Source organism: Crassostrea angulata, chromosome 4 (assembly GCF_025612915.1).
Source record: "Crassostrea angulata isolate pt1a10 chromosome 4, ASM2561291v2, whole genome shotgun sequence".
Classification (NCBI taxonomy): Eukaryota; Metazoa; Mollusca; class Bivalvia; order Ostreida; family Ostreidae; genus Magallana; species Magallana angulata.
This window is the reverse complement of record NC_069114.1, coordinates 6,707,809-6,721,327: the sequence shown is the minus strand read 5'-3', so window position 1 is coordinate 6,721,327 and position 13,519 is coordinate 6,707,809. Positions and strand designations below refer to the sequence as shown.

General features: G+C 34.6%; 1 protein-coding gene across 1 annotated transcript; it reads right to left on the bottom strand.

The window, feature by feature from the left end:
- Positions 1 to 10,073: 10,073 nt before the first annotated feature.
- On the bottom strand, positions 10,074 to 12,119 carry LOC128180596 (uncharacterized). Its single transcript, XM_052848720.1, has 2 exons — positions 10,463 to 12,119; positions 10,074 to 10,357 (listed from the first exon to the last, which is right to left on the bottom strand). Exons 1-2 carry the CDS (start codon positions 12,117 to 12,119, stop codon positions 10,074 to 10,076), a joined length of 1,941 nt encoding a protein of 646 aa, XP_052704680.1.
- Between the last annotated feature and the right edge of the window lie 1,400 nt (positions 12,120 to 13,519).

Below are 13,519 nucleotides of genomic sequence, written 5' to 3'. Positions count from 1 at the left end.
TGTTTACAAATCGTATACCTGTAACTGAAAATTTCCACTTTAAAATTAGCGTTATGGGAAAACCCTGCTGGAATTTTCCCACAAACGTCTGCTTTCGCTTTAGATGATTTTCATTAAAATTGTTATAAAACAGTAAAATAGTTTCACCTTTGTATTTACTATTACACAGTGGGTTTAAATGGCAGAAAATTGAATTTTATAATAAATAAGGCTTGAGTAAAATTTAAATTTGTTTAGGTAATCATAAAATTGCACTGACGTCTTACATGTTTAACTCAAATGATCGTGCTTAATGCATACAAATTTCCGATTTGATGAAACTAATAACTTACATCAGATGTTGATTGTAGATCTTGGTTGAAATAACCAAACTCGTGCCATCTGATCAATGCATATGACTGTTACATGACTGTGCCATGGAGGATAAAACATTCTCTGCTGACCGGTCACACCCGCCGTGTGCTCTTTGTCGTATACAGGAAAAATGTCCACATGTGTAAAACAAGTGTTAAACATATATTTTACATATATATTTGGCAGTTAATTATCAAAGTCATTTAAAATCAATCGTGTTGAATAACTACGCCCGACAGTTGTCACATTTGCTGACAATCCACAGCCATAAAGGCGACCCATTGAGACGACATATTGAGATACAGATAACAAACAGCATGAATCGTCTGATAATAAATATTACTGTATACAGGGTAGTTTTTGCCCCGTGTAATTTTCGCCCTTCTACACTTGCAAAGAGTTTCGCCTCGTCTTGAATTCGCCCGGACATAGATGTGTTTTAAGAGAGATAGTATGAGACATCGTTATTCGCCCAGTCGTAAATTCACCCGTTGACAACGAGGGCGAAATAGGCGAAAATAAAACGGGGTGAATATTTCCCTGTATACAGTAATTGATTGCAATTGTACATGTATGTAAGATAATGAAGGCTTCAGTAGCCAAGTTGTCGGTTACTTAATGTGTACTTCTCATTCTCCTTTTCTTTATTCAGATTCGTACTAAGATTAAATGTAATGGTGTCATCTGGATCATCCAGATCAATGGGATTCCCATTCACTGTTAAGACAACTTTGGCGCATAAGATAAAGCTTTTAATTAGATAAATTCTACAGGAAGGACTGCTAATGAATCTTACAGCATTCAAATTTAATTCGGATGAAGCATAACCATGGTTTTGTTGTAGAAAATCTTTAACGAAATTCAAAAGCACAAGAGACAAGAATTTTATAGGATTGAACTTGACCTATGTATGAAACTGCAAATTTTTAAACGTATTTTCTTATTTCTGGTTCATGATGGATATTGCATATCATCGGCTGTTAAAACCTACACAAACAGAAAATACTGCTCATGCACCATATTATTTTTTCAAACTGCAGTATGCCAACAAGGGAATCGATGCCGTTTATATAAGCACTATTCTTATTTACAAAAAAGTTCAGTCCTGCATTCTACCATATTGCAAGATAAAGTCAACTCCTTTCATTTCCTGTAAGTATACTTCAGCCGTTGCTTCCTAACTCTTCAATTACAAACAAACTCTACAAGACCTTAATATCGAACATCTGAAAGTTAATCCTCCAACGTGCTCATGTTCTTTTTCACCCTACAACTATGGTCCTCTCGGAAACGTCATTACTGGTGATGTTAATTTAGTTAACAACGAGGATCTAAGATCCCTTATTATAAAAAGACCAAAATTTAGGGAGCCAAGATCCTTCACATGGCGTCGTAATTTAATACATATCATGAATTTTGTTGAAGATTACGCCAAGTGATGTAGTGTAGCGGCTTAGGTTAATATTTCAGCAAGATATTTCACTTGTGGATACAAGCACCAAATTTTGCATGAAGGTTCCTTGAACATTATTTGATCAAAAAATATCGTTGGCCATTCAAGTTTTGCTCATTTTCAAGATGGCCGCCTCTTATTTCAAAATGGCGTCTTTTTTCATGAAGTTTTCATGATATTTGAAATATTTCTGGGTTATATTGTTATTTTCTGTGAAATTATGAAGAATTTGTTGTATGATATAATTTGATGTTTATTCCACATATTAACACTCTGCGCATGCGTTTAAAAATATGCTGCAGCTCATTTTTGAATGTACATGATCTAATCGTCTAAGCAGTTGCACTGCATAGAGCAATGCAAAATAATTCTTGAAACATTTGCATTCCCTAGAACAACTAATATTTCATCAACATTTCAGTAGTTTTTTAAATGAAGCCGCCGTTGATGGTGAGGATGTCCCATGTGAAACTGATCAACCGCAATCTTATCCCAACCCTATCTGAAAAGGGATGCTGTGGTTTTTTACTTACATAGTAACTGACCCAATGTATGTTTAGCTTGCAATACAGATCTCTTAATATGCTCTACAAGAGCAGCTCTTGAGGGATCGAGTGATGCCATTGTTTGGAAGCTGCTTACGAGCAAAGAGGCCAAGGCGCGTGTCATTTACTCTATTGGAAGTGCTAGACCAAACGTACATATTGACTACAAATTCTTCTAGTTTATTCATTATATGTTCTGTCACACTGTCAAAAGGATAACTTAAGAATCTGTTACGTTCTCAAACACATTTCAGCCTGCCATTCTGTCATTTTACCTGTCTCAACAAGTGGAACTCTGCATCCCAGTCAGTGAATGCATGAAAGAATGACAGTGCTTTGATCTTGGACCCAGTGATCTAACAATGTCATGAACTGGTATCCATCGCAAATCATTGCCCTTTCCAAATGTATCCGAACTTACTACGATGATTGAATTGATACTACCCAAGGCTGCATGTTTTGCATTTGCATTTTGCATTGATTTGCATTTTATCCTTTGTTACAACTATAGTAGTTTCTGTCGTAATAGATATGATTTGGTCTGCTTAAATCCAGATGGTCTTGTTTTGTTCTCGTTACACCGAAAAAAGGTGTTTCAAGAGTTTGGCGGGCTAGTGTTTCTAGTTATCTTCCGTCTAGATCTTATGCCTCGTTTTCTTCTTTCACCTTTATGACTATCATCTTTGTAAACATCGAAGACAATATCTACTCTCCAATGGCCTTGCGCAAGCGAAGTGATGTGCGTTAAGATAATGTCATTGTCATAGTTATCAAAGGTTTGACATTGTTCGGATGTTTTGAATTGACTAATGATGGGCCGTCAATAACAAGTGAGGAAACTGTCGGTACACTGTTTGGCAATACTTGACTAGCTTCCAAAATAGGCATCGACTGAGATTTCACACCAGTATTAAAAAAAAAAACATTTTGAGAAAGCGAGGGGGGAATTTCTGATTTTCATATTTCAAAAATTCTTGTAAATCACATTGCTCTGACAGGAAATAAGAGTCTAGAAATCAGACTACAGTCATCATTTAAATTTGCTAACTATGTCTTTTAAGAATCAGCTTTTTGTTTAGAAACTTTACCATTAGAAAAACGGAATCACTGAATTTTTCAAGCATAGCCATTGCACAATCCCATGAGCAGAACAGTGCAATTGCACAATGTGATGATGGTGCGATATTGCTAACTGTCAAAGAATCTAATGGATAGGTAACTGGAAACACTAGACTTGGAACTCTTTTTTCGTTGAATCGTGAAAAAAAATGAACGATTGGGTTTTTAGCAAACAAAATCGTATCTGCAACTATAACGACAGAAACTACTATAGTTGTAACAAAGGAAAAATGTTGTCAGTAACAGAGCTATAGATACAGACTTTGTATCATCTTGCAACCATGAAGAAGCTGACAAATGCAGCCTTGGGTAGTATCAATTCAAGTTAGGATACAGATTGTTGTTGTTATTGGTGTGGGTGTTTTTGATGATTTACAAGTTGATGAGTTATGGGTGAAAGGGCAGGAATTTGCAATGGATACCAATTCATGATAATGTTTGATCAGTGGGTCCAAGATCAAAAGCACTTTAATTCTTTCATGCATTCACGGATTGTGATACAGAGTCCGTATTTGATGGGACAGGTAAAATGACAGCATAGCAGGCTGTAATGTGTTTGAGAGCGTTACAGAGGTATTCGGATTCTTAAGTTCTCCTTGTAACCGGGTGACAGAACATATAATCAATTTGTACACATCATGTACGTTCGGCCCAGCACTGCCAATAGAGTAAATGACACGCGCCTTGACCTCTTTGCTCGTAAACAGCGTCCGTACAATGGCATCCCTCGATCCCCCAAGAGCTGCTCTTGTAGAGCATATTAAGAGATCTGTATTGCAAGCTAAACATACATTGGGTCAGTCACTATACATGTGACAAACTCACCATCCCCTTCCAGATGGGGATGGGATAAAGATTAGGTTTTCGGATTTCACATTGGGCATCCTTACCACCAATGGCGGCATCATGTAAAGAACTACAGAAATGTTGATGCAATAAAAGTTGTTCTGGGGAATGCAAATGTTTCAAGTCCAAATTATTTTGCACAGCTCTTTGTAGTGCAACTGCTTAGACGATTAGATCATGTAAATTCAAAAATGAGCTGCAGCATGTTTTTAAACGCATGAGCAGAGTGTTCATACATGACATGAACATCAAATTATATTATACACCAAATTCTTCTTCATAATTTCACAGAAAATAAAAACAATACCTAGAAATATTTAAAATATCATGAAAACATTAGGAAAAAAGACGCCATTTTGAAATAAGAGGCGGCCATCTTGAAAATGAGCAAAACTTGAATGGCCAACGATATTTTTTGATCAAATAATGTTCAAGGAACCTTCATGCAAAATTTGGTGCTTGTATCCACAAGTGAAATATTTCATCCACTATCCGCTACACTAATGGGCAAAACTTGAAAAAGAAGAACTTGATACCTTGTCAGAGTAGGTCAAAAGCATCAGATGTATATTAAAATCTCGTATTGAACGACTGAGATGTCAAATGAAAACCATTTATCCTTCTGTTTTCAATAAAGCAGAAGTGAGAAAAGAACTAGGCAGATTGCACGATCAGTTTGTGCTGGTCGCTACTGACAAGGCAAGTAACAACATTGTATTGATTTGTAAGGCACATTATTGCATTTTCAAAAAACTAGGTTTTGATTCTAAACATGGTAATCCTACTTACACCCATAGCAACCTTTCGAAGCAGGAAATACTAAAGTCATAAAGCGGTTATGGATATCTTTAATATCCCCCAAAACAAAATTAATTTGATTTACCTTATTTGTACTAGATTCTAAAGTTTCACAAAAGTCCTTACAAATAGAGATATATATTTATCAGGTTCCAGCAAAAATTCTACTAAACCTCTCTCTTTACTCCTTTTTAAAATTCTTACAGTAGTGAAAGAGAAACTTCAAGAATACTGTACAATATACTCCAGAAGTGGTGTGAATCATGTGGATACTAAAAAACTCTAAAGAATTATTAAAAACTTCGAGGGCACAAAATCTCACCAAAACCAATAGCATCAAAACGAACGGTTATTCAACGCTTTATACAACCATTCCCCACGAAAAATTAAAATCTAGACTTTTTGATATCATCGACGGTTGTTTCTTCAATAAAAATGCTTACCTTGTTATTAGAAATCAAAAAAAAAATTTGTTAAAAACCACTCTGATTGCACACACAAGTACTCTGAAGTTGACATTAAAAAGATGCTTTAGTTTTTGACTAAAATCATACAGCGGTTATGGATATCTTTAATATCCCCCAAAACAAAATAAATTTGATTTACCTTATTTGTACTTGATTCCAAAGTTTCACAAAAGTCCTTACAAACAGAGATATATATTTATCAGGTTCCAGCAAAAATTCTACTAAACCTCTCTCTTTACTCCTTTTTAAAATTCTTACAGTAGTGAAGGAGAAACTTCAAGAGTACTGTACAATATACTCCAGAAGTGGTGTGAATCATGTGGATACTAAAAAACTCTAAAGAATTATTAAAAACTTCGAGGGCACAAAATCTCACCAAAACCAATAGCATCAAAACGAACGGTTATTCAACGCTTTATACAACCATTCCCCACGAAAAATTAAAATCTAGACTTTTTGATATCATCGACGGTTGTTTCTTCAATAAAAATGCTTACCTTGTTATTAGAAATCAAAAAAAAAATTTGTTAAAAACCATTCTGATTGCACACACAAGTACTCTGAAGTTGACATTAAAAAGATGCTTTAGTTTTTGATAGACAACATCAATGTAGTTTTTGGAAATCAAGTCTTCCAGCAATCTGTTGGACTTCTCATGGGTACCAATTGTGTCCCACTGTTAGCAGACCTATTTTTGTATTCTTATGAAGCAGAATTTATTCTAAAACTTGTACATGAAAAAAAAATTACTCTTTGTTGCCTTCAACTTAACATTCAGAAATAACGACGACGTATTATCAATTAACAATTATTTCCATTCTTACGTCATCTCGATATATTCCAGTAAACTTGAAATACATGTAAAATATACCACAGAGTCTGCGTCATCTGTTTCATATTTGGATATTTTACTGGAAATGGAATTTGATAGTAACCTAACAACAAAACTTTATGATAAACGCGAAGGCTTCATTTTTTCTATAGTCAACTTTCCTTACTTATGTAGCAATATACCTTCATCATCTGCATATGATGTTTTTTTTTCTCAGTTAATTCGATACGCAAGGGCATGCTCTTCATATGAACAGTTTCTAAGGCGAGGCAAGCTACTGACAAACAAGTTGATAAAACAGGACTATCAACAGTCTCATTTGAAGTCATCTTTTCGTAAGTTCTATGGTCGTAACAACGACCTTGTCAGCATATACAATCTCCCACTGGGTTGCATGCTGACTGACGTTTTTCATACTAATTGTTATACAATAATTAATCACCTGACTGTCTACGGAGTTTTCCGTTTTTCCCGATTACGACAAAGAGCACTTGGTGTGACCGGTCAGCAGAGGATGCTCACTCCTCCTAGGCACCTGATCCTACCTCTATCTATTTGAAGGTCCGTGTTGCACTGCTTTGAATTTGCATTTCGTTTCATGGATTTTTGAGATGGTTGACGGTTTGTTATTGTCATTTTTTATCCACTGTGCGTTGAACTATTACGTTACGGAAACATTAAATACACGTATATTAATACCTACATTAAAGGTGAAATTGATATCAAATAATATTAAACAAGCAATGAAGGCAATAAATGTGATAAAGTATAAAACATCCCTAAACCTACATGCAATTAACTGCAATTTACACTTCCCAGCAGAAAAAGAAAAAAGAACATTGTATCCATTTCATGTGCAGTACCACATAACAATTATTTAATCATGTTTAAATCTATGACATACGTGCATACGTTTAATAAAAAGAAACAAATGATAAGATATTTTTAAAATAATATAGAATTTCTACTTTTGCTATGACTAAACCTCCGCAAGACTTTTAAAAACTTTCTTTCTGTGGCTCAATTTGGACCTTATCCCAATATCAACAACTTGCACTTTTATGATACATTAGAACCTTTTCTCCGATAATTCAATTACAAATGATAAAAAAACTTAACTTATTATATGTAAGCAATTAGTGACAATTGAAAATCAGGTAATACAAAGTTATAATTGTTAAGACATAGTTTGTGTTTCATGCATGTATTAAAAGGGTAATAGGTCATTTTGCCTCTTTCATTCCCCCTGACGTCGAGGTTGGTATATTTGATTTACGACTTTGTCGTAAATAAAGATCATCATGTTTTGGCAAATTTAAAAATAAACCGCAAATAAATAATAAATAAATTCATTTTGTTCACTAATATTTCTGAAGTTTGTTTTCTTAAAATTTATAGTAAAATTAAATTTGACCAAACAAACAAAATTTAGAAGAAGACCGTCAGACGTACCCACTATACACGCCGCGCAATTTTCAAAAAAAAATTCCGATCCATGTATATGCATGTATACGTAATTTAGGGTTGGCATGATACACTAGATTATGAAATAAAAAAAAATTGTTGCAGTTTTGAAAAGAATACGGAACAAAAAATCAAAATCCTAAAAAGTTTATTATTTTTTCAGTCAGCTGCAACAAAAAAAAATACGCCACAAGTATTATCAATTTCAATTATCATCAATTATAGTTAAAAGTAGAAGCATGCAGATAAATACATCTAGATGATATACATGTATGCTGTGAACATGATTCTAATGTCAATATTATGTTCTTCCATTATCTTTCGTATGTTGGGCTCCTCCCCCCTTTTGTCCTGAATGCTAATTTATGGTTATGTCTGTGATAGTAGGTATAATTGACATAGTGGGTGTAGACTGGAAAAAGCTGGATCATTTATCACAACCCAAACCAGCCGTACCGGTTCAGCTTTCTAGCGCTGCAGGGCACCTGCTATTTTTGCCTCACTTAGTGTTTCCAAGGAGTTTGCTGGGGAGAAGCTGTTCCAAAAAATCCAAAGTTCTTGCCAACAGGTCAAAGAGAAAAAGGTAGGCAGTGTTGTCATTTTGGGGTTCTTTTGTTAATGAGGTAACCAAATGTTGGATTGAATCTGATAAAGGACAGCTTCATATTTCACTCATTAGTAAATTTTCCAAAAATTATGCAGATTCAGAGACACTATCAAATCAAATTGTGTATAAACTTCAAGATTCTTTTAAGAAAGTTCAGACAGAGAGATCAACGGCATTTTCCTCCAAAAAGGACATCCTAGCCAAAATCGGCAACTTCCGAAGGGCGCTGTGTGCCAGGAAAGATATCGAGATCTGATGGAAACTCTGTAGAGTTGACAAAGTAAGCGATATTCAATCTAATATAAACTCTGTAGAGTTGACACAGTAAGAGATATTCAATCTAATATAAACTCTGCAGAGTTGACACAGTAAGCGATAGTCAATCTAAAATAAACTCCATATTATATTTACTTTCACCAAAAATATTTTACAGTATGATATTTGTTTTAAATAATTTTCAGTGTTTTAACGTTTGTCATATTAGTTTAATGACGCCATATTTTTCAACTATTTCATTCAGAACTTGGACAAATCCTTCAATCCTCCGATACTAGACCAAGAGCTGTGTAAACTGAGTGCACAGCTACTATCTCAGTGGGGCGACGTTTTCCCTGTGAAAAAGGAGAAGACAACTCCCCCAACCATTAAACCCGAAATACAATGTGCCTAAGGATGGCAAGAGGTCATGAGGGGTCCATTGTTGTAAACTAGCTCAGACAAATGGTTTTGTCATGACATACATGTTATCTTATTTGGATCTCAATCCATTAACCACAGGCATAATGTTACTCCATGTGCAGAGACGCATATCCATCAAAAGTGTGTGTTTAATGATTGTATCTAATTAACAGGATGAAAAGAAAAATATTTATCAAATTAGAGAGTGTTCAGTGTTGATTGAATAAATTTAATTTCTTACAAGATATCCAATACATAATTTTGGGTCATTTCAGTTTCTTATGTTTATTATTGAATTTTAAAAACTATTTTGTTCAGAATTATTTTTTCATAGTTGCCTCATACATGATGTTAAAGAAATAAAAATGCACAGTTTACAAGTATTTTAATCACAAAATATTGTAATGAATGGTACAATAAATACAAACATGATACTTAATCATTTCAGTGTACACATGCATATTAGTCTAGAATAAATCGAACAACTTTTCATAATGCATTAGCGCGCATTATTCAATTTGTAAACACACACCGTTGCAGTTATGAGACCATATCTTTCAAAGAATACGGATTCAATGCTTAACTGTGCATTGAATGAACACATTAGTTTACAAATATGTCATAAAATGATACTTTGATGAAAAATGAGTTAAGTCCCGTGGGTCTAGATACTTGGGGAATAGAGGGGGTTGGTTAACGTAAAAACAAAAAGCAAATTGTCATTTCCGTTACTCTATTTCCATTTTACAGTCACATCATACCAACTCGTATTTCTGTTAAATCAATACCTGTACTCAGAAAATTGGTACCAACTGACAATTTGATCAATAAAAAATATTTTTCTTGATATGTAAATTAACAGTGCATGTTTTACCATAATGAATGCAACTCAATAATCCACACCGCTGTTTCACTGATTTAATTGATTCAAAACCAGTGCACTTCTGTAGCTTATGGCATTCTGTATTTTTTGATATGGTTCCTGTCTCCATGACTGTTGATAAGACTGTAACGCCCCGTGTAGGTCTCCCACAACGTGCTGACAGATCCCCAGTATCTGCCACGAGATGTCTCTGGTATAGAAAGGTACGTATTCCCCGACATCATAGAGCAGCATTGTCTGTAGGTCTGTCAGTGACTGTAGACACTGGGACCGGTTACCTAGTCTGTAGTTACATAACACACTTAACATGTCTGTCAATACATAGGGTGAAATATACAAGGCTGGGTTACCGTTTTCGTTGCTTACAATCTGTTCTAAAACTAGTTCCTGGACATAATAAACATCATTATAAAGACGTACACTGAATACCAAAGCTTTCCTCATGCGTTTAGACAGAGACCAACCAGCCACTGATTCATTGTACCTATCTCGGTATACTGTGTGATACATGATATAAGGCTGTGTGAGTCTTGATTTAACCAGTGCTGTAACATGAAGCGCCTCTCTGTATCTACATGTTCTGTAGTAATACATAGCAAGGTACAACAAACGAGACACATCACCCACTCTACCTGCCAGCTTCAACAAGTTACCAATCAGTCTGTCTGATCTGTAGACTGCCTTATTTGTATTTTCTGTTAAACTATTGAGATAAAAAAATGCTGTTTTTACCAAAACATCTGCCGTACATTTCTGTAATGTTAACGTCTCATATTCTGTGAGTGATAGATTTGACAAAACTGTTATGGACCTCAGAATAAGAAAGTTTGTTCTACTGTTTCCTAATGGAAATTCAATACAACATATTTCCTCATTGATACAAGCGTCTGTATAAGCGACACTCTTGATATGACCCAGAAGTGGCTCTACTCTGAAAAAGCTGTTGCATATAACTGGCTCAATCATTGCTCTGACCGTCGTACTTTGTAACAAACAGGTCACGCCCATTTCATAATACCCGTTCAGTTGTTCTAATAGACACTGTCGTGTGCGTGCACCTCTAACTGTGGACAACTTTCCGGCAAACATATTATTTTGTGGGATAAAAAAATTAGGAAGCACGCCTCGATGAACGCAATGATATAGATATTTAAAACATTTCCAGAAACAATCCAGTAAGTTATTTGGACACCATGTAATATTTCCTATTTGTATCAGCCAGAACAAAGTAGTTTTTGCAAAATATGAACACAGGAATGGTTCTTCTATGTTGCGATTGACGACTTCTTTTAAAAATATTTTTAAAAGGCCATAACACAAAAATTGGGTATGGTTCATGGAATAGATCAGTTTTTGTTCTGCCTGAGAAAAGGATAATCTCCAGTCCAGTTCATTTTCATCGTCTGCAGTTTTAATTCCGACAGGCACAAAATGACAACCATTACTCAGAATGTCATAAAAAACGTGGTTTAGGGGCCAGTTATGTAGGGTACATCTTTGTTTCCAATAACAAGATAAACGTGGCCAGTAGGAACAATGAAAACAAAGAGCATAGTCAGCTTCTTTATGAATAAAAAACCCGTTTGCACAAGGACCATGAGTTTTTAAATTCGTGATAGTTTTATTTTCACTTATCTTTGTAAGTATGATTTGTCTCCACTTTACATTTGATATGTACATCCCGTCACTGAATGGGATAACAGATGATGCTATGTCTCCATCTCGTGGTGGCGTCAGAAGCTGTAGTCTGACAAACCCCGGGGGTGTATCAGTGTCCTCCGTGAGAATAATGGTATGCTTTGACAGATCATAAACACTGGACTGGGATAAGTCAGTTATTACTTTATGATTGGGAGACCACATCATTATGTCTATATCAGAAGATTTAAACCTGAAACCTTCCCTATGACTACCACTGTCCATTTGTATATAACTTCGATGTATATCTACAGGTTTTCTTATTATCTCCTCCATGTCCATCACCTCCCTCCTGGCGGTCACTTCTGTCTGTGTCCCTATATAATCACACAGACCCACGTACAGAGCCTCAGACACACGGCAATTGTCAGACATTCTGTGAATTACACTTTCACCAATTATGTCTTTTTGTAATATCCATTTCTCTTTGACAATGACTATTAATGTTAATTTTTCAATAGGTTTTAAATGTTATTAAATTAAAACAAAGACACTATTTTCATGTATCACTTATTCCAAGATACCTTCGTACATGTTTACAACTTGTGTACATGTATATGAAAATTTCAAGACTAAAATGCGATATGGAAAAACTTTTCCATAAATGTGTACTTCCGCTTTAGATGATTTTATAAAAGATTATCGATGACTATTTTAGTAATAAAACAATATTATACTTCCACGTGTGTTTTACTACCACACAGTGGGTATAAATAGAAATTCAGAAAACTGAATTACGGTATAAAATAAAGTTCCATTATAATTAATAGAATTGTTGGTGAAAATTACAAAAAAAGAAAATCCGGTATTTGATCATTCTGTGAGTATAAGGTATTCAATGTAAAACGAAAGGATACTGAACATTTTCAAATCATCTTAATTAAATATGTATTGATTGATAACAATGAAAGTAAAAAAAAATTAAATTCACATTACTGACAGTATATACATGTAAGTAGCATGGGCTATGTTCATGAAGCTATCTTAAGACTAAGACGTATCTCAGATTTATCTTAGGACTCATCCTAAGAGAGTTTCTAGAAGCCGTACAAACTTACAACACCTTAAAAATCACCCTAACATTAAGACAGCTGTCTTATCCTCAATAAAATCAACAATAAACATATAGATTGTGAACCCCCATTTCTTAAAATAAAAGAAACTGATATATACGCCATGTCATAGTACGTTGGGATATAATGAAGCAAACAAACAATAGATCTTAAGATGTACATGTATTTGGATGTTATCGTAGGACACAGCATTGTTTGTTAAATTGAATATATACGTCACCTTTACCATGTTGTTTACATTTTTCTTAAGTTTTATTTGAATCTTAAATATTATACAAGCGAATATGGATAAATCATTTAGGAAAAGTTTACGGTTTCGGGGGGGGGGGGGGGGGTTTAACATGGATAATATTTTATTGTATTTAAATTTGATTGCCGGGAAAGAGGGAAATTCGACGCTTTTTTTCAGTTACTTACGTAATATGTCATTTTATTTAGTTTGAATTCAACCCCCCCCCAAAAAAAAGAAGAGAAACACCCGCAGGGCTTATGTAACATACTGTCATCTTGTACATTTTGAATTAACCGGGTGACAGTTAATACAAAATTTACCGATCCAAATGATTTTTTAATATCATGATCCACTTAATTAGACATTGAACATTTTGAAAATTCCTTTGGTGGAATATATTTTTATATCGTAACAAAATAAAAATAATACCGTGTTAAGGATAAACGGAACGTGCAGATTTAAGAAGAACA